Below are 22,119 nucleotides of genomic sequence, written 5' to 3'. Positions count from 1 at the left end.
AGAAACAGACCCTTCAGTCCCACCCGTCCATGCCGACCCGATATCCCAACCTAATCTCATCCCATTTGCCAGCACTTGGCCCATATCCCTCCAAACCCTTCTTATTCATATACCCATCCAAATGTCATTTAAATGTTGCAATTGCATCAGTCTCCACCACTTCCTCTGGCAGCTCATTCCATACATGTACACCCTCTGTGTGAAAAGGTTTCTTCTTAGGTCCCTTTTAAATCTTTCTCCTCCCATCTTAAACCTATGCTGTATGGTTCTGGACTCCCCCACCTCAGAGAAAAGACCTTGTCTATTTACCCTATTCATGCCCCTCATGATTTTATAAACCTCTATAAGGTCACCCCCCCCCCATCCCCAGCCTCTGATACTCCAGGGAAAACAGCACTCCCTATCACTCAAATCCTCCAACCCTGGCAACATCCTTGTAAATCTTTTCTGAACCCTTTCAAGTTTCACACCATCCTTTCTATAGAAGGGAGACCAGAATTGAATGCTGTATTGAGTATATGTCCAAGATCAAGTTTGTATTTGTTTGAGTATATGGCCAGGGTCTTGTTTGTATAGGTTTTCATATTGAGAGGTTTAGAATCACATTAGTATCTGTCTGGAAGAAGTTATAGACAGTTACCCAAGTTCTAACTGAAGGTACTGTTGTGTAGGGTTTATGGTGAGGTTGAGCAGGTTAATTTGTTTGTTCTGTACTTGCCCAGCAGAAGAATCTCTTTATAGTCAAGATTTCTCTATCTTTGTGGTAAAGTGGTTCTATTTTTAATGAGGCAGTGATTACATCACAGTGTAGAGGACAAGAGATTCATCCAATTTAGCACTTGGCCCTGAATTGTAAGTGAGAAGGGAGTTGTGCTCATGTTAAGAGTTCAGTGTTTCAATGTCCTACTGAGGGAGATTAATGTGAAGCACATGAGGAAGGAGGAGTGAAGGGTACAAACCCCACGTGTGAAGTCCAGGACATTGCTGGAGCAGAGAACAGTATTGGAATGTGTGTTTCCTGACCATTATTGCCTTGAGGGGGAAGGACTGAGATTGCTCCTGGAAACAGTTGTGTTCCAGCTGTATGCATGCTGGGTCATTTGCACAAAGCGATGCAAATAAACCATGTCTAGGTGGGATGATGTGGAGGTGCCGGTGTTGGACTGGGATGGACAAAGTTAAAAATCACACAACACCAGGTTAGAGTCCGACAGGTTTAATTGGAAGCACTAGCTTTCGGAGCGACGCTCCTTCATCAGGTGGTTGTGGAGTATAAGATCGTAGGCCACAGAATTTATAGTAAAAGTTCACAGTGTGATGTAACTGAAATTATATATTGAAAAAGACCTGGATTGTTGGTTAAGTCTCTCATCTTTTAGAATGCCCATGTTGGTTTCAGTTCTATCATATGTAAATCCCAGAACTTTCTTAAAGTTACATTCTCAAGTGAACTTTAACAATAGGTGCCATGGCGGCCCAGATAGTGCATTGAAGGTGTGAGGCTGTCTAGTGGGATACAGTGAAAGCTAGACCAGCTAAGGCTGACAGAATCATAGAATCCCTACATTGTAGAAGGAGGCCATTCAGCCCATTCCGATCCTCTGAAGAGCATCGGACAGAACCACACCTCCTACCCTATCCCTGTAAGCCTGCATTTTCCATGGCTAATCCACCTCGCCTGCACACCCGCTGAACACTATGGGTGATTGACCATGGCCAATTTACCTGAGCTGCACATCTTTGGACTGTGGGAGGAAACTGGAGCACCAAGGGAAACCCACACGGACAACGTGTAAACTCCACAAAGACAGTTAGCAGAGGGTGGGATCGAACCCAGGTCCCTGGTGCTGTGAGGCAGCAGGGCTAACCACTGAGCCATCGTGCCACCCTGACGTTAGACTCTCTGTCCTGAAGGGCATTGGCAATTCATTTGATCTTTTGCAACAACTTTGGTGGGCACTTTCCCCAGTGCCAGCTCACAAGGTGATCCCTCCAATTAAGATGCTACTTGCAAGTCAACATTTGGATCCTTGTCCACTTTGGGCTCCAGTTCAAGAGTGTAACTGATGAATATACTTCTGTGCTCAGGTTAGGGGGCCTCCAACCTCCGATGTCAGTAGTTGAATCAGGACTACTTGGGACCGGAAGCTGACTGTTACAGGCAGAGCACAGCTAATACCACATATTCAGACCTGTCAGTTCATTCCAGGAGTGCAAGGGCTGAGCTCTTTGAGAATGTAACATCCAGGGCTCTGCAGTTGTACTGATATTGTGTTGGTGGGACTCCTGCTCCTGAGTCCGCAGGAAGAGGGGTTCAAATCCGATTCCACTCCAGCTCTCTGAGCGCCCCCTGTAGTTTCAAACACTCCAGTGCAGGGCTGTGGCAGTGCTGTAGAGCTGGGGACGCCACTTTACCAGGTGAGATGCTGAACTGAGGTCCTGTATGCCTGTAGAGGCGGCTTTGAAATGAATATGTGCATTTATGTAGCGCCTCTTGCAACCTCACGCTGCTCAAAGGTGCTTTTATCGCCAAAGAAGGATGATAATCTTAAGAAGCATTGTAGCATTACATGGCGCTACTGAGGAAGCTTTCCTGGTGCATTGGTCAATATCTATCCCTTAAGCAATAAGATGAAAGAATTTGATTGGTTATCCGAATTATGCATCAAACTGTGCTGACAGTAAAATTCAGAGACAAGTCATTTCGCACAAAATGTTTGCTGCTTGTTTATCTCAACATAACTGGTGTCTGTGATCGCTTTCCATTGTACCTGACAACCTTTCAGTAGTGACAGAGACTCCTTGGTTTGCTTGAACTTGTAGAGGGTGTGATGAGGTGCTATATAAATGTAAGTTCTTCTCCTGTTTAACTGTGCAGTCATTGCTGTTTGTGGGATCTTGCTGTGCGCAAATTGGTTGCTTGATTTCCTGTGGCGGCAGCTGCGCTTTTCAGGAGATCCTGAGGTGGTGCCACTTCCTCTCCTGCTGACGGCCATTTTGGTTTTGCTTTCAGGATTTCCTGTCAGAGAGTGAGGCCTGTCAGAGCAAACTCAACACTCTCATCTCCAAAGGCGAGCTGCTGAGCAGGATTCTCAGCAAGGAGAAGGCCGAAGCCATCCAGACCAAAGTGTCCACTGCCAAGGAGGACTGGAAGAACCTGCTCACAAGCCTGCACCAAAAGGAAGCCGCCTTACAGGTCGGTCCATCAACACCCCACGAAATAAAAATAAACTTTCGATCAAGGAAAATGCCTCATCGGATAGCTCCTCTCAGATAGCCAGCATGGATAGAAAGGGATGAAAGGCCACTGTATCATTTCAATTCCCATCCCTTGTCTCTCTCAGTGTGGTCATGGAACACAATATTGAGCAATGGGGGCGGGGGGATTCTATCTGAGCCTGGTCATGGATGCAGCATCGAGCTATGGGGGCGCGGGGGGCGAGGTGTGTAGGCTGTGTATTTGAGCATGATCATGGGCATGGTTATGGGGGCTGGGAGGGTGTTAGGCCAGTCGTGTCAGGGCTGTGTTTTCCACTTCACTGACCTCAGAATCCTCTCGGTCACGACAACCGTGCTGGAGACAACTTGAGCTGAGGCCTTCAAGTGGGCCGTGGGTGTGTGGTTTCCTTGAATCGTAATGGTGTGCAGGGGTGTGGGGAGGCGGCCGGAGTAAGGTAATGGGACTGGTGCAAGTACAGTGGGCTGAGAAATGGCCTCCTCAGCAGCTCACCAGTTCCGTGGCACTGGAACCACTGACGGAGTGGATTAAGGCCATTCATCCCTTCTGTGCAGTCTGCCCTGCCATTTAGTGAGATTATGAGTGCTCAGATATTCCTCAGCTCCATTTTGCTGCCTCTCTGTCAGCCTTCTTTCCAACTACATTGTGTTTATGCAGGTCAGCTGAGCCAATCCTGTCACTGTGGATTCAATCTGGCCTTTGTTTCAGAACTTGTCGCTATGTTGAAAGCAATGCCTCCTTCAGTTGAAAGGGGCTTAGTTTTACAGGTGGCAGATAGTTGGCCCTGCCCGCTGTCTGAAACGTCAGGTTGCCCCAGGCCCGGCCTGCGTGAGGCGCTACGACTGGAGTTAATGGCGGCTGAGTAGTTAACTTACCCATGGTGCCCCCGTGTGGGAGAATGTCCACTCTCCCGAGAGCGGCTGGTCAATCTGACGGCCGCGAGTGCTCCAGCCCCAGCAGCGCCACCCAGAGTGGTGGTCGCTGCTGGGATTGCGTCCCCGGCACAGGATCATCACCGGAGATTGGAATGCGAAACGTGGAGTGGTCTCACACAGGCCCTGGCGAAGAGAGGAATGTGGAGGGGGGGAGGGTCTCACACAGGCCCCGGCGAAGGGAGGAATGTGGGGGGGAGGGAAGCTGCAGTGATTGGGAAGCTAATGGAATGTGACTTTCTGTCAGTGAGAAAGGATCCCCAGAGAGGAGGAATCACTTCTTCCTCATTCGACCCCCCCCCCCCACCGGGTGGAGCAACCAGACCATTGGAAACCTTGCCATATGGAGGCTCAGGGGTGGGTTGTGACACAGATCAAGTGGGCGTTATGGTGACAGTCACCATCCTGGTGGACGCTGCACCACCAAACCACATATTTCTTGGCCCGAGATAGTCTCAGGGAGCCGGTGACCACCCCTCGCGGCCCCACCCATGGGCCCCCGTAAGTCTTGGGAAGCCACGCGAAGAATTCATCGGTGCATTGAGCGCTCGGTAATGAGCTGTTACAAATGGGATCTCACTGTGCGTCTGGCACAGCGGGTACAGTAGCCCTCCCATATCCGTGGGTGATACATTCCAAGATTTACCGTGGATTGCCAAAACTGCGGATAATAGCAAACCCTATATGTCGGTCATTTTTCGTTTATGTACACACCTGTGATACAGTTTAATGGATAAATTACATGCAATAAGACATTGCCAACATTAAACAATAATAAAAATACATTGTACATTGTTATACTTGTGCTCTCTCTCGCTCTTGAATAAACGGGATTCTGAAGTTTTAGCTTAACTCTCAATGGAACAATGAGTAAAAAATGAATCGTGTATTTGTGGAATTTTCCATTCAATAATTTCGGGCTGTGGTAAACCGCAGATAACTGAAACCACGGAAACCAAATCCGCGGATACTGGAGTTCTACTGTATATCCTATTGCTCAGTGAACAGCTAAAGGTAAAGTGGAAATCGTATCCATAATTTGTTGTGTGTCATTCGGGTGCAGACCTTGGAAGGTCGTGAGACTCCCTGCCTGAGCCCCTCCCTCTCCCTCTCCTTCAAACAGCTATGGCTGCCATAGCCTTTAAGGGCCTTTCTTGTGGCTCAGTGGTAATGTCCTTACCCCGGGATGGGGAGGCCCATTTCAATTCCCATCTGCTCCAGAGGTGTGTAATAAAATCTCTGAACAGGTTGATTAAAGAGGAAAAAAATAGGTTAAGTAATAGGAAAAAAAGTAGGTTCAATAAAACACGAACCTCAGCAATGAGTATGATATTCCCTACCATCCGGCCTGTAACCTTTATGCTTTCCCCCCGCCTCCTTGATTGGTTGCTAGCTCACTCCCAGGAGGGTCCTTGGAGGGAGGGGAGGGTGTGAAATCCTGGTGGTCGAGAAAGGTTGCCATAATGTTTTACATTTCAGGGTTTTAAAGGCTGACGTCAACTGGGAGCCATTTCCTTTTCTCTTTCTGACTTTTCTTACTCCTCTCCCTTCTCCCCTCAGAACCTGCAGTCTCAGATGAAGGATTTCGAAGCTGGGGTCGGGCCTGTGCAGGAGTGGTTGGTTGCCACGGAAGCGGCCGTACAAGGGAGCAGCAGCCAGCTGCCCGACCTCGTGGCCAAGAAGAACGAGCAGTTCAGGCTTCAGGTAGTCCAGCATCCGGTGAACTCCAGGCTCAGACTGTGTCCCTGTCGCTCCCACACCGTGCACGGCACATTTCACCGCAACTCTCCAGCCAGTTCATACCCTGTGGGCTCGCTCCCTTCAGTTCGCTTTATCGCCGTGATGCATGTACACCCCTCGGCCTAAACCAGGGCCTCCATTCTGCTCACCCCAGTGATGCACATGCCTTCGTGTCAGTCGTGATTGTGTCTGTTCCGTGCCTTTTGACGCGTTCTCGATGTGCTTTGCTTCCACCTCCTGAACTGGGAGGGTGGCGTTTATTAACACACTCCCTGCCCCCCGCTATGTACGATACGCGCGCTAACCTAAGCTGTGTTTTTTGCAAACCTGCTTGTGCCTTCCAGTCTGTCCTAGAGGATATAACCTACCGCGAACCCCAGCTAAACAAGCTGAAAGAGAAAGCTCAGCACCTATGGGAAGATCAAGCTTCCAACAAGAGCTTTATGCACAGAGTCTCTCAGCTGTCCGCTTGGTATTTAGCCTTAAGTAACTTAGCCAAGGTAAGGCCCAGGAGGGAATGTGTTCCACTTGACAAAACCAAAATCAATCGGAACTGTTCACTGTCTCAAATCAAACCTTTTCCAGTAAATTCTCAGATCTTACTGGTCACAGGGAGCGAGTGACCAGCCTGCTGTCTTCTCAGACTCAACCTCAAATTCACCAGGGTCTAATTCGATTTGATTTATTATTGCACCTACGCACAGTGAAAGGTTTTGTTTTGCGTGCAGTTCAGGCAGATCACGCCATGGCAAAGAGCACCAGGGCAATAGAACAGAGCGAGGAATACAGTGTTACGCCTGCAGAGGAGGGAAGGAGGTCAGCATTAAATTTAAAATTTGAAAGGTCCATTCAGAAGTCCAGTAACAGCAGGGAAGAAGCTGCACTTGAATCCATTTGTACGTGTGATCTTTAATCCTGAAAGTAGATTTAAGAGAGTGTTGTTAGTAATTCTGATAGACTTAGAATTGCGGTTAGAAGGGCAGAACAATTAAAAGGTATTCAAGAATAAGACCTGCTGTAGACAGTTCACAAAATGTCGCTACGTTCAGGCGCCATCTTGAATCCAAAACACCTGGCTGTGCTGAGGAGTTTGGATTGATTGATTGATTTATTCATACATTCCTCAGCATTCCTGTCCCTCCACCCCAACCTCTTTCTTCCTTAGAAAGTCCCCTGTGAAGACCTTGGAGTGCAGGTTCATAGTTCCTTGAACATAGAGTCGCAGGTAGACAGGGTAGTGGATAAGGCATTTGGTATGCTTTCCTTTAGATTAGCTTCCCTGCAGAATGAAAACAGATCATTTGGCCCAACAAGTCAATACCGATCCTCGAATGAGTATCCCGCCCAGACCCATTCCCCCTATCCTATATTTACCTCTGACCGATGCACCTAACCTATGGACAATTTAGCATGGCCAATCCACCTAGCCTTTGGATTATGGGAGGAAACTCACGCAGACATGGGAAGAATGTGCAAACTCCACACAGACACTGACTCGAGGCTGGAACTGAGCCCAGGTACCTGGCGCTGTGAGGCAGCAGTGCTAACCACTGAGCCACCACGCCACCCCTTATTGGTCAAAGCATTGAATATAGGAGTTGGGAGGTCATGTTGTGGCTGTACAGGACACTGGTTAGGCCACTGTTGGAATATTGTGTGCAGTTCTGGTCTCCTTCCTATTGGAATGATGACGTGAAACTTGAAAGGGTTCAGAAAAGATGTTGCCAGGGTTGGAGGATTTGAGTTTTAGGGCGAGGCTGAATAGGGTGGGGAGCATCAGAGACTGAAGGATGACATTATAGAGGTTTATAAAGTCATGAGGGGCATGGATAGGGTAAATAGGCAAGGTCTTTTCCCCGAGGTGGGGGAGTCCAGAACTAGAGGGCATACGTTTAGGTTGAGAGGGGAAAGATATAAAAGAGACCTAGGGTGCACCATTTTCACAGCTGAAAATGTGTTGCTGGTCAAAGCACAGCAGGCCAGGCAGCATCTCAGGAATAGAGAATTCGACGTTTCGAGCTTATGCTCGAAACGTCGAATTCTCTATTCCTGAGATGCTGCCTGGCCTGCTGTGCTTTGACCAGCAACACATTTTCAGCTGTGATCTCCAGCATCTGCAGACCTCATTTTTTACTGCACCATTTTCACACAGAGTGTGGTGCGTGTGTGGAATGAGCTGCCAGAGGAAGTGGAGGCTGGTACAATTACAGCATTTAAAAGGCATCTGGATGGGTATATGAATAGAAAGGGTTTGCAGGAATATGGGCCAAATGCTGGCAAATGGGATTAGACGAGGTTGGGATATCTGGTCGGCATGGATGAGTTGGACTGAAGAGTCTGTTTCCGTGCTGTATATCTCTATGACTCATATAGCATGGATGCAGTGCTGGGAATGGTAAATAGTGTCTCAGTTTCCTGGCTTCCCCATACCATTCATGGGGTGTTTCGAGTTAGCAACACACGTGAAGCTCAGTTCTTGTGTGCCTGTCCTAGATGTGTGAATCCTTGAGATTTTATATTTGTTCATATTTTTTATTGCAAAAATATACTTTATTCATCAAAAAAATCTTTAATTCAGAGACAGACACTGAAACAATTCTGTACAGTCTTTGTGTAGAAAGAAAAAAAACCAATTGGAATTTGACATAGCCCGCCGTTGCAAAAGCCAAAGGCATTTCCTACTCCTGGAGGATACTATTTCCATAGATTTTGAGAGGGGATCTGATAACTGATCAGATCCTCATTATAGTTTGGCCGAAAGACCTCAGACAGTGGTCTTTCCCCCCTGTGGCAGCTGGCCCAAGCTTAATGCATCCCTCAGCACGTAGCCCTGGGGTGTGCCAGTGTGCAACACTTGGTTGAGGTCGACTCTTACCACTGGAAGGCCAACAAGTTTTGGGCAGAGCAGAGTTCACTGAGATGACGGCTCTCCAGGCGCAATTGATCTCTGCGTCCCAGGAGGCCAGGCCGTAGAGTACAGAGTCCTGCGTCACCCAGCTGCTCGAGATACCCCTCGGCAAAAACCATTGTGTCTTCCTCCAGAGTTGCTTTGCAAAGGCACATTCCCGCAGGAGGTTTGTGACCGAAGGAAATGCGTGAATGGGCGAGATGATCATTGCAAGGCTTAGTGTGATGTTTGAGAGTGTTCAGAGCCACCTGTTGACCCCAGGAGCTGATTCGCATTGTTGCTCAGTCGCTGGCATTAAACTCCAACATCAGGCCATGTTTAGAGATTGAGCAGGACCTGCAGCTTATTGACTGACCATTGAATGAGCTGATTTAAAGGTACACGGTACGAACAGGTGTCCCAGGGCAGAGTTGCTGGGAGACTCACACAATTTTCAGGATGCTCTGCCCTTGTTTTTCTAATTGCTTCTCGACACTCAGCCCGACCCTGTGAACGGACTGCCTGTTGTAGGCATTTGTACCCTGCTCTCTGTGGCGATAACATCCAGTGGTTAGCGACTGGTTACTGTGCTGCTTCACTGTTGGCTGCCTCACACCCTGCTTTGTTGTTACCCTTTCTGTAGCAGTGGGGACTGGGTGGTGAAGGGGAAGGGAGGCAGTCATTGAGTCATACATGACGGAACCAGACCCTTCGGTCTGACCAGTCCAGGCCGACCATAATCCCAAACTAAACTAGTCCCAACTCCTCTATCCCTCTAAACCTTTCCTATTCATGGACTTATCCAAATGTCTTTTAAATGTTGTAACCGTACCCACAACCACCACTTCCTCTGGAAGTTCATTCCACACACGAGCCACCCTCTGTAAAAATGTTACCTCGCGTGTGTTTTTTAAAGCTTTCTCCTCTCTTGAGCTTCTCATCTTGAACTCCCCCTTGACCTAAGGAAAGGAACCCTGCTACTCACCTTATCTAAACCTCTCATGATTTTATAGACTCTACAAGGTCACTCCTTAACTTCCTACACTCCAGGGAAAAAAAGAAAATATCCAGCCTGTCCATTTCTGGAGTGACTAGGAGTTGGTGGTGATATGGAGGGAGCAATGGGGCTTTGGGGAGGGCAGACACAGCTCTTTAGCTCTGCAGTGTTATACATCAGCATTGGGCTGTAGCACAGGAACGTTCTTCAGTCCGTGAGACTTGGGATTCAGACAAGCTTTAGCCCCACCGAGAGGCAGGAGAAGGGTTTGTCATTCCTTGGTTCTGAGAGGGCCAAGGAGACGTTAAACGTAAGTGCTTCCAAATGTTTGAGGGTTTTGTTTTTATTTTTTTTCCTTTTTTTTCTTTTTAAAATTTTTTTTGTTAATTGTTTTTATTATTCCCCCCACTACCACCTAACTGCGATAGTGCTTATTTTTTTCCCCAGCACCCATGGTGTGTGTGTGCAGGTGTGAGACGCAGTGAGAGACACAAAGTGCACAAATCTTTATTTAATTCCCATCACCAGGAAGAAAGGAAACACCTGAGTGGCCTGTGACAAGCAGTGCCCTTCACATCAAAGGGCAATGCTGTGTGATCAAATAGTGAAGGGGAGGGCAGGGACTAAATCAAAATAGCGTTGGAGGGGGAAAAGGGGTTTGTTTTTAATAGAGTAAGTACAGAGAAACTATTGGTGAAATGATTAATAGCCAGATTTAAAACTATTGGCAGAAGAACGAGTTAGAGTTGACATTTTATTTTACACAGTGAGTTGCTATGAGCATAAGGATGCTGCTTGAAAATATTTTACTGGTGTTGTGTGATTTTTAACTTTGTCCACCCCGGTCCAACACTGGCACCTCCACATCTTAAAAGGAACTGTAACATTGTTGGAGCTAATCTGGATTTGCTCACTATTACTTGGGGTTCTGGGAGAAATGAAAGGCATGATTAGAATTGGGAAGGACTTGTTGTAATGTTCTCCCCTCTTCTGGCTTTCAGGAGAAGACACTAAGAGTTCAGCGCACTGTGTCGGAACATCAGCAGTTCTCCCAGGGTCTGAAGGAACTACAGGATTGGCTGGCTGATGCCAGGCACATGCTGGAGTCATACTGTGCCCCCACTGCTGATAAAAACCTGCTGGACAGTCGGATGGCAAAGGTCGAGGTGAGTTCGCTGGTTGTCCGTATCTAACCCCTGCCTGGAGCCGTGACCCAGGGGAGGTGAGCTGCTCGGGGACATTAGTCGTTGTTCTGATCAGGCCATGGTGGAGAACCTCTCAGCTCCTTCCCAAAATAACACCATGGGACTTCCTCCCTTGGCTTGGGAGGGTGATTGAAAAGATGGCGTCTTCAACAGTGCAGCACTCCCTCAGGATTGCTCTGAAAAGGACCAGCCTGAGTTTTGTGTTCAAACCCTTTAGTTTTGACACAGCTAGTAATGAGTGTGCATGACCTCCTCCTTTCAACGTTCTTGTAGTTTCACGGGAGTTTGTGGTTCAGTGAATTTTACCAAACATAAGATCTTTTAACAATATGAAGATGCGTGGTGGCTCAGTGGTTAGCGCTGTGCGAGGGAGCTGGGTTCGATTCATGTGGGGAGTTTGCACATTCTCCCCGTGTCTTTGTGGGTTTCCTCTGGGTGCTCTGGTTTCCTCTCACAGTCCAAAGGTGTGCAGCTTAGATAGATTGGTCATGGGAAATGCAGGGTTACAGGAATAGAGTTGGGTCTAGGTGGGATGCTTTTTGGAAGGTTGGTGTGAACCTGATGGGCTGAATGGCCTGCTTTCACATTGTAGGGATTCTTTGATTAAACACATTGTTTGTAATGTTGGGTTCATTCCAGGGATTTAGAGAAATATTGGGTTGGATGTGGGAAGCAGTCTTAATTGCTATATAGCAGGGAAGGTATTAACTTTACTCTACGGTATTGAGGGGAATTCAGCTAATAAAAGAAAAGAACTTTGAGGGGAAATATGTCTAATCTTTGGTGACACATTTGAGTGCCACATGAGACACACAAGAGGAGGAATGGATGGTGATTGAGCAGTGAGTGAAATAAACACAAGACAGTTCTGGGCAGCAAAAGTAACTTTTTGAAGATGAAAACGAGCCCAGGAATGTTTTTTTTTGAAAGGACTAGGTCAGTGTGAGAGTTCTTCTGAAGAAGTGTGTCAATGTGAGGGACATGCCTCAGTTTCTCAGCGCTGTCAAGCTGCCTAACTACTTCATTCTGGTGCTATTCAGCTCGCGTTCTTCCAAACCACTGGAATGAATTGAATGCAGTTAGACTCTTAAACAGGCACGGGCGCTGTGCCAGGGTGGTGGGCAGGATTACTCATTGCTTGGCAAACCATGAGGAATATATCGAAGTAGACATCAAATCCTTAGATGTTTCACCAACAGCACAGACCCACCGATAGTGCAGGTTATCCACACTGTGGCCATTGACTCCACTACCTGGGAAATAGCATCGCCTCCCGCCTTTCCTTGGAACTCACACAACATCCCGACTGGGAATACTTTCCACCCTTTCCTTTATTCTTAGAGTCATAGCGATGTATAGCACACAAACAGACCCTTCGGTCCAACTCATCTGTGCTGACCAGATATCCTAACCTAATCTAGTGCCATTTGCCAGCACTTGGCCCCTATCCTTGTAAACTGGAGTGGCATGATGGCTCAGTGCCAGGAACCCAGGTTCAATTTCAGCCAATTCCACGTTCTCACCGTGTCTGCGTGGGTTTCCTCCGGGTGCTCTGGTTTCCTCCCACAGTCCAAAGATGTGCAGGTCAGGTGGATTGGCCATGCTAAATTGCCCATAGTGTTAGGTACATTAATCAGAGGGAAATGGGTCTGGCTGGATTACTGTTTGGAGGGTCGGTGTGGACTTGTTGGGCTAAAGGACCTGTCCCCACACTCTAGGGAATCTAATCTATTCATATACCTATCCAGATGCCTTTTAATGCTGTAATCGTACCAGCCTCCATCACGTCCTCTGGCAGCTCATTCCATACATGTACCACTCTCTTGTGAAAACGTTGCCCCTTAGGTCCCTTTTAAATTTTTCCCCTCTCACCCTCAATCTATGCCCACTAGTTCAGGACTTCCCTGGACTCCAGGGAAAAGACCTTCTCTATTTACCCAGTCCATGCCCCTCATGACTTTATAAACCTCTACAAGGTCACCCTTCAGCTTCTGACACTCCAGGGAAAACAGCCCCAGCCTGTTCAGCCTCTCCCTGTAGCTCAAACCCTCCAACCCTGGCAACATCCTTGTCAATCTAAATGTTTGAAGTCGCTCTCTGGCAGTTTTGGGGCCGGGTCTTCGCTGGACACGGGTGTTTTGAGAGGAAGGTGACACCTATTCTCCGGGACGATGGGCTGGTGGATGCCCACCCACGGTGCGCACGGGTGAAGCAGACAGCTCGCCAAGGCTTCCGTTAACCGCAGCTCTTTTCCACAGGCTCTGCTCGCGCTCCGACAAGAGAAGGAGATCCAGCTGAAGATGGTGCTGACCCGCGGGGAGTCGGTACTCAGGAGCACCTCTCCTGAGGGCACCGTTGCCATTCGCCAGCAGATGGCGGGCCTCAAGGATTCCTGGGACTCGCTGCTGTCCTTCTCCATCCAGTGCAAAAGGTCAGTCCCTGCACGGTGGAGTCAGGCATCAACAACGTCACCCCCTGCTGCTGGGCTGAACTACAGGGCCGGGGAAGGGGGAGCCTCTTAAATGACTGTGCTGGGAGCACCTGCCAATTGGTCATTGATCAGCAGATGTCAAAAAGAGCGGTGCTGGAAAAGCACAGCAGGTCAGGCAGCATCTGAGGAGCTGGAGAGTCGGCGTTTTGAGCATCAGCTCTTCATCTTCATTCCTGATGAAGGTCTTATGCTCGAAACATTGATTCTCCTGCTCCTCGGATGCTGCCTGACCTGCTGCGCTTTTCCAGCAACACACTTTTTGACCCTGATCTCCAGCATCTGCAGTCCCCACTTTCAGATGGCACTCCAGCGCCAGTGGGAGTGGTGGCATCACGGGTACTGCACCCACATGATGAGGTTGTGCTGCAATGGGTCATCAGTGAGAGGGGTGTGGGGAACGGTGGTTTCGGAGGGTTGGGGGGTGGTAGTTCGGGGAGTGAGGCTGGGGGTGTTGTTAGTCCTTCAGCCTTGAGGTGAGGAATCCTACTGTGCAGGCTGTTTATCGCATGTGCCTCACCCAGTTTAATCTAGACTGTGGTGGGATAAACTCTCATTGCCCACTCTCAGGGCCTTGGTTGGGGGCCCACTTGGTCTCTCCCCCATCACTGTCATTTACAGGCCTACCTACCTCCTCTCCTGACTGCGCATTGGCCTAGACAATTCAGCTCAGTCCGCCCATGACAATAGCTCTGAATCAGGAGGTCCACATTTGAGCCTGAAATTTGCCTTATGTCTGATTACTATCACATCAGTAATTATATGAACAAGGGATAACATTAGGCCACTCAGCCCTTCAATCCTGCTCTATCATTCCACAAAATCTTGGCTGATCTCATTGTAACCTCAACTCTACATTACAGTGCATCCCCACTAATCTTTCATCCCCTTTCCAATCAAGAATCTATCTATCGCTGCCTTAAAAATATTTCAAAATTCTCCATGCACTGCCTTTTGAGGAAAGGAATTCCAAAGACTCTCAACCCTCTGATATAAAAAGTATTTCCTCATTTAAAGGGTGCTTCTTTACTTTTAAACTATGTACCCTGGTTCTGGATTCGCCCACAAGAGGAATCATCTTGTCACCATCTACCTGGTTGAGCTCCCTAATGAACGACTGGCTAATTGCCGTTTGGTGTTGCTGGTTAAGACAGGGGTGTTAACCGGATTGTTGGCACACTCCTACACCTCTCTGAATAGCGATGTGGGCTGAGGGGACAGTCGGGCCCGATATTTAATATCTCACCTGAAAGCTGGCATCTCCAACGGTGTGGCACTCCCTCAGAGTGGGCAGGGTGCCAGCGTCAGTGATATGGTGTAAATGGAGATTCGGCGCAGTGGAGGCGGTGAGGTGCAAGATAGTGCTGCTTTTTCTTCTTAGATCCAGTCACTACTAAACCTTTATGTCTAAGTTAGAATTCTTTAATGCACAAATTAATAACTAATAACTAGCTACCCAAATAAATGCATAAACAGGGATTGGTGGACATGGCAGTGATGTAATAGCAGCATGTTCCCGATAGTGGGTGTGTCCAGAACCAGGGGGTCACAGCCTGAGGATTTGGGGTGGACCATTTAGGAAGGAGATGAGGAGACATTTCTTCACCCAGAGAGTGGTGGGCCTGTGGAATTCATTGCCACAGGAAGTCGCTGATGCCAAAACATTGGGTAGATTCAAGAGGTGCCTAGATATAGCACTTAGGGCGATTGGGATCAAAGGTTACGGGGAGAAAGCAGGATATGGCTGTTGAGTTGGATGATTAGCTTTGATAGTGATGAATGGCAGACATGAAGGGCCAGATGGCCTTCTCTATGTGGGAGGCTGTGGAGAGCCTCCTCTATGTGGGAGGCTGTGGAGAGACTCCTCTATGGGGGAGGATGTGGAGAGCATTCCAATCCCACATAACCATAACCATAACCACCAAAGCAATTTTGGTGCAAGGCTGTTAACAGTGGAGTCTGAGTACGGAGTGGGGTACTTGGTCCCTTCTTTTGCTCAAGGCAGTTTCATCCTTTGGATTACATTGAGTTGATCATACGATCACAGGCAGTCATTCAGACAGGTTCTACAGTTCAGAATATGTTGATAGAAGAACCTTTGGCCCTTACCTCTGACCGATCAGCCAAGAGGCACTTGCTACCTATGCCCATGGAGGAGGTGATGGCCTAGTGGTATTATCATTGGACTGTTAACCAGAGACCCAGATAACATTCTGGACCCAGGTTCGACCCCTACCACAGCAGATAGTGGTGTTTGAATCTAATAAATATTATTTATTATAAATATCTGGAATGATGACCATGAATCTATGACCAATTGTTCACTAATTCCCCTTAGGGAAGGAAACTGCCATCCTCAGCCAGCCTGGCCTACATGTGACTCCAGACCCACAGCAATGTGGCTGACTTTTAACTGCCTTCTGGGCAATCAGGGATGGACAATAAATGCTGGCCCAGTCAGTGACTCCCTCATCCCATGAATGAATAAAAAACGATGGGAACAGGGACAGCAGGATGGATGCCATAACTAACCTTTGAACCAAGATGTGGGAGGACCATTCAAGTGGGGAGAGTGTTAACCAGTGTGGGAGTGACTTGGGACAGTATTAATCAGGGACTAGACACTGTCCTTTGAGGCTGCGACTAGAATCTCTGAAGGTTTCGGAGGTTTGTTTTACAATGCCGGGCTGACTAAATTAGCCCCACGCCCTCTGGAGGAGTGAATGGATCATCACATTGAAACGTAACATTCAGATGTTTATGGACAGCACGGTGGCTCAGTGGTTGGCACTGCTGCCTCACAGCCCCAGGGACCTGGGTTCAATTCCAGCCGCGGGTGACTGTCTGTGTGGAGTTTGCACAGTCTTCCCTGTGTCTGTGTGGGTTTCCTCCGGGTGCTCTGGTTTCCTCCCACAGTTCAATGATGTGCAGATCAGGTGGATTGGCCAGGCTAAATTGCCCCATAGTGTTCAGGAATGTGTAAGCTAGGTGCATTGGTCAGGTAGGTCAGGCAGCATCCAAGGAACAGGAAAATCAGGCTTGTGCCCGAAACGTCGAATTTCCTGTTCCTTGGATGCTGCCTGACCTGCTGCGCTTTTCCAGCAACACATTTTCAGCTCTGATCTCCAGCATCTGCAGACCTCACCTTTTCCTCGCATTACTGAGGTATAAATGTAGAGCAATAGGATAGGGGAATGGATCTGGGTGGGTTACTCTTGAGAGGGTCAGTATGGACCTGTTGGGCCAAATGGCCTGATTCCACACTGTAGAGATTCTATTCTATTCTAAGAGGTTTGACAAAGTTGACACCGGGATGTTGTTTTCCCAGGCTGGGAAATCTAGAACGGGATGGGGGTGGGGCGGTCACTATTTCAGGATAAAGGACTGGTCATTCAGGATTGAAGTTTATTGCTTCACCCGTAAAGAGTTGCCGCTCTTCGGAATCGTCTACTCCAAAGAATTCCGGACGCTCCATGATTCAAGGCTGGGATGGATAGATCCCCCTCATTCAGGGGATTGAGAGATTATGGGGATATAAAGGCAAGTGAAATTGATGCAGAAGGTCAGCGGTGATTGTGTTGAAGGCAGGATAGTTCAGGATAGTTTGAGGACCCCATGACTGACTCCTGATCCCACCTCTTACATTCTGAAGCACCGCATGAGGATGGGAGCCTGGATCGTGTGTTGAAGTGTCAGGAATTGGACTTGATTAAAGCCACGCACTGATTAAAACACAGCAGGCAGGATATGGTTGTAGAAAAGCTCATGTGTTCCAGTTAACGGAGGGCTTGATTTACCTCACGTTGACTAGACTCAGTGCATGTGGCCATTCCTTGCTGCCTGTATTTTCAGCTTGCTGCTCCCTAGATTTCATAGGCAAAGGCTGACTGGAATAATTGATGATGACATGTCCTAACTCGGTGCTTAAGTACAGTTTCAAAACCAGAAACCAATTATTCCTCATTCGAAAACCACTGTGTCCCCCAGCCTCCATCAGTTGCCCTGTGTTAATAATCATCTGATTGAAATAAGGCGCAGTCATACCAACCATTTAAGCGCCATTCGTGTTGTAAGTGAAATTTATTAGGACAGAAAACGCTGCAATTGTTTCACTTGAAGGATGGGGGGAACAGATGTTATGAATCAGCCTTTCAGACAGATCACACTCCCGTAACTTTTTTGTTCCCAAAATTCTGCTTTCAGCCAACTAGAGGGAGCGCTATCCCAGTGGACCAGTTACCAGGACGATGTCCGGCAGTTTATGAGCTGGATGGATCGGATGGAGGGAGACCTGAAAGCCTCCGAACGACAATGTACTGAACTCAGGGACAAAGCAACAGCTCTGGGCAAAGCGAAGGTGCGTAGAGATGGATAAAGCCAAGATGGATCAGGTTCGAATGACCCAGGCCTCTGGGACAGCGGGAAGCTGGCCAATATTTTTATTTAACTTGCTGATGCAGGGAAACTTGAACAATCCTTTGCATTCCCCACCCCCACCCCAATAGAAATTTACAGTATAGAAGAAGGCCATTCAGCCCCATCATATCAGTGCTGGCTGGCCAGTGGCCTAATCCCACACTCCAGCTTCTGTTGTTTACAGAATTTTGAATACTTTTCCAAATCCTTTCTAAATGTTGTAAGGATAAGTATTAGGTTATACTCCAGTGGTGGCTTAGCAGTGTTTATCTGCGGCACGGCGGCACAGTGGTTAGCACTGCTGCCTCACAGCGCCAGGGATCTGGGTTCAATTCCTGCCTCAGGCGACTGTGTGGAGTTTGCACGTTCTCCCTGTGTCTGCGTGGGTTTCCTCCCACAGTCCAAAGATGTGCGGGTCAGGTGAATTGTCCATGCTAAATTGCCCGTAGTGTTAGGTAAGGGGTATGGGTGGGTGGCGGGTCGGTGTGGACTTGTTGGACCGAAGGGCCTGTTTCCACACTGTAAGTAATCTAATCTAGTTCCAGCATGAGTCTCCAGGTCTTCTATTGTGTGCATTGTCTCATGGGATTGTCTAATCTCATACACCTCATGACCACCCTATCTATCTGTCCATTTACCTTCAGGCTTATTCATGACAAAAAAGAAAGGGCTTGGCTTCTATACTCAGCTGAGTTTAGATTAGCTTGTATTTGCAAAGTGCTGTACACCAGTGGATTACTTTTGAAATGCAGCTATTGTTTGACAACTCAATCTGTGAGGTTGGCAGGAGAGGGAAACGAAACATTCTAAAGAGAGGTGTAGAATACCAAATTATGCAAAATATGTAGTACCCTAGATTTTTAAAAAATGGTGGTTTTGACATCAACTGGAATATATTCTGTTTAGTTTAGGAGGTCCCTGTTTCGGGCATACAATGAAGACTTTGGAGGAGATGCAGAATGGTTGTAAGGGTGAGGCAACATGGTGAAAAAGATAGACTGGAGAGGCTGTTCCTATCAAAACAGAGAAAACTGAGCTCGAGGTGTTTAAAATCATGACGAGAATTAAATCGAGATTAATTTTTCCCAAAGGCTAAAGGGTAACCCATGAGAGGGCTCTGATTTCGAGTGATTGGTAAACAAACCAATTGTGATGTGGGGAAGGAAGACAGTATTTTGCAATGAGTAGTTAAGGTACAGGAGATCTTATGGCACCAGGGTAGCATTCCGATGACTGGGCTGGAAGTTTCAGGTTCAAGGCCTACACTTGGTGGATGAGGGAAGGAGCATTTGGAACATGGCCAAGTGGGCTGGCGGTCAACCTGTGGATCCTTCCAAATCCCCCAGTGGCAGGTGGTAATGGCAGGGAAGGTTCCTGGTCAGCCGTCCTGTAGGGGGCGACAGAACACTGCTGCTGTAATTTGCCCATAAGTTGGGACCGACCCAGGGGAGCTCTAATGCCCAGCCCTTTGAGTGGGTGGGCTAGGTTCTGCAACGGGCTGCCCGGTAGCACAGTGATTACTTATTCAGCAGAGACTTCAAAAAGGAATTGAATAACTAGTTAGAAGAGAAGAAATTGTTGGTGTGGAGGGAAAGATCAGGAGGCAACGGCACTGTCTGGATTGTCAGTGAAAAGGAGCCAATGCAGACCTTGCAGCGCCACCCCTCACCCCCCTCCCCAGCCCCACCTTATCCCCACCACCTCACCCCCTCCTCCAGCTTTACCTTATCCCCACCACCTCACCCCCCTTCCCCAGCCCCACCTCATCCCCATCACCTCACCCCCCTCCCCCAGCCCCACCTCATCCCCCTCCCCCAGCCCCACCTCATCCCCATCACCTCAACCACCCCTCCCCCAGCCCCACTTTATCCCCACCACCACACACCCGTCCCCCATCCCCACCACCTCGCCCCCCTCCCCCAGCCCCACTTTATCCCCACCACCTCACCCCCCTCCCCCATCCCCACCACCTCACCCCCTCCCCCATCCCCACCTTATCCCCACCACCTCATCCCCATCCCCACCACCTCACCCCCTCCCCCATCCCCACTTTATCCCCACCACCTCACCCCCCTCCCCAAGCCCCACCTTATCCCCACCACCTCACCCCCTCCCCAAGCCCCACCTCATCCCTATCACCTCACCCCCTCTCCAAGCCCCACCTTATCCCCACCACCTCACCCCCCTCCCCAAGCCCCACCTTATCCCCACCACCTCACCCCCTCCCCAAGCCCTACCTCATCCCTATCACCTCAACCCCCCCCCCCAGCCCCACTTTATTCCTTGCACCCACTCCCTGACCAGCCTAACGTACCTCCTACATCTCACCTCCTCGCCCCAGCCTCACCTCATTCCCCTGCACTTCACTCCCTCCACTTCACCCCCTCCGTCCCCGTCCCCTCCACCACCCCTCCACTCCCCCAGGTCCAGCTTCCCACTGCCCCCATACTGTGGTGGGAAGGCAGTAGTAAGTTCCGTTCTGATAGGTGCATGAGCTCCTTAACTAGTGGCTGTTCCCTGTGAGCTAGAAGCCCACGTGTGTCCTCTCCTGTTGCAGTTGCTGTACGAGGATACCCGGAGTCACAGCCGCCTGTTGGAGACGATCCAGGCGAAAGGCGAGAGCATGGCCCAGCACTACGTTAGCCGCTTGGAACTGCAGGAGCTCCAGGAGAGGTTCAGTAACCTGAGTGAAAAGGCCAAGGTAAGTGACAGAGAAAGCAACCAATCAAGGAGGTAATCGAAAAAAAAAATCCATAGCGCCGTTCAGAACTTCAGACCAAAGCTCACTGAAATATGTCTTGAAGCATTACCATGTTGCCAAATTGCGCTCAGCAAAATCCCACATGGTCGTCAGTCCATGTTCCATGAAGGTTACAAATTTTCTCATTGAAATCGTGCCTTGGGAGTCTTTTATGTCAAACTCAGACAGCAGATAGGGCAATGGCCTAATGCCTCATCGCAAGGATGGCAGTATGACAGTGCAGCACCCCCTCAGTGTGACACTGGAATGTCTGCCAAGGCTCTGGAGTGAGACTTCTACTAATAATCATCTCAGGGCAGAATGCTACCCTGAGCAACAACTGACAAAGCATCTGTTTATTCTGGACATCCCTAATCTGTCGGTGCAATCCTGTATTGTCTGATGGCTGCTGGTGGTGTTAGGTGCAGGCTGCACAGTGTCTAAAATGACAGGAATGGCAACAGGCCACCTCGATGTCCTTGACGTAAAGGTGACACACTACATACTGCCGACAATCTGCAAGGGGAAGGGGATTCGAAAGGGCAGAACTAAGGCAGATAGAGTTCAATGCAAGAAAGTGCAAGGTAAAGGTAAAAGCAGAGTCATCTTCAGGTGGTGGGAAGCCAGGATCTGTGGAGGACCAGAATAATTTAGGGGTCCATGAACAGAAACTATCAAAATGGACAGGGACAAACAATCATCGGATGCTAATAGGCTGATTGCCTTTCTCTCAAGACAGCTCAAAGAAATGGGTGGAATTTATCTTGCAGCTACACAGATCTCCGGTTACACATATTTATAGCACTGCATTCAGTTCAGGAAACTATTTGTCAGGAAGAATATAGTGGAGGCACGGGCGGCACGGTGGCACAGTGGTTAGCACTGCTGCCTCACAGCGCCAGAGACCCGGGTTCAATTCCAGCCTCGGGTGACTGTCTGTGTGGAGTTTGCACATTCTCCCTGTGTCTGCGTGGGTTTTCTCCCACAGTCCAAAGATGTGTGGGCCAGGTGAATTGGCCATGCTAAATTGCCCGTAGTGTTAGGTAAGGGGCAAATGTCGGGGTATGGGTGGGTTGCACTTTGGAGGGTCAGTGTGGACTTGTTGGGCCGAAGGGCCTGTTTCCACACTGTAAGTAATCTAATCTAATCTAAATAGGCTCAGGATGAGAGGGGAAAGGGACCAAAGGGATAACCTTTTCACTCAGGGGGTGGTGCATGTATGAAATGAGCTGCCAGAGGAAGTGGTGGAGGCTGGTACAATTACAGCATTTAAGAGGCATCTGGATGGGCATATGAATAGGAAGGGTTTAAGGGATATGGACCAAGGGCTGGCAAATGAGACTAAATTAGGTTGGGATATCTGGTCAGCATGGATGAGTTGGATTGAAGGGTCTGTTTCCGTGCCATACATTTCAATGATTCTATGACCTGGAGCAGTGTACAGTGTGAATTCAGTAGAATTCTGAATGGGTCATA

The 22,119-nt window shown here is 48.7% G+C and overlaps 1 protein-coding gene across 2 annotated transcripts in view; it reads left to right on the top strand.

The window, feature by feature from the left end:
- Positions 1-22,119, top strand: part of LOC132819864 (nesprin-1-like) — a 339,003-nt gene that overhangs the window by 31,477 nt on the left and 285,407 nt on the right. The window contains exons 10-16 of one of the 2 annotated variants that reach the window (XM_060831770.1): positions 3,014-3,196; positions 5,731-5,874; positions 6,255-6,410; positions 10,796-10,960; positions 13,258-13,430; positions 17,691-17,844; positions 20,461-20,604. In XM_060831770.1, the coding sequence (XP_060687753.1) occupies positions 3,014-3,196; positions 5,731-5,874; positions 6,255-6,410; positions 10,796-10,960; positions 13,258-13,430; positions 17,691-17,844; positions 20,461-20,604 (1,119 nt within the window). The remainder of the gene's footprint in view (positions 1-3,013; positions 3,197-5,730; positions 5,875-6,254; positions 6,411-10,795; positions 10,961-13,257; positions 13,431-17,690; positions 17,845-20,460; positions 20,605-22,119) is intronic. The other variant, XM_060831771.1, reaches the window with a different exon arrangement.

The sequence above is a fragment of the Hemiscyllium ocellatum genome, chromosome 10 (genome assembly GCF_020745735.1).
Source record: "Hemiscyllium ocellatum isolate sHemOce1 chromosome 10, sHemOce1.pat.X.cur, whole genome shotgun sequence".
In the NCBI taxonomy this organism is placed as follows: Eukaryota; Metazoa; Chordata; class Chondrichthyes; order Orectolobiformes; family Hemiscylliidae; genus Hemiscyllium; species Hemiscyllium ocellatum.
Note: the sequence above shows the minus strand (reverse complement) of the source record. Positions and strands in the feature narration are given on the sequence as shown.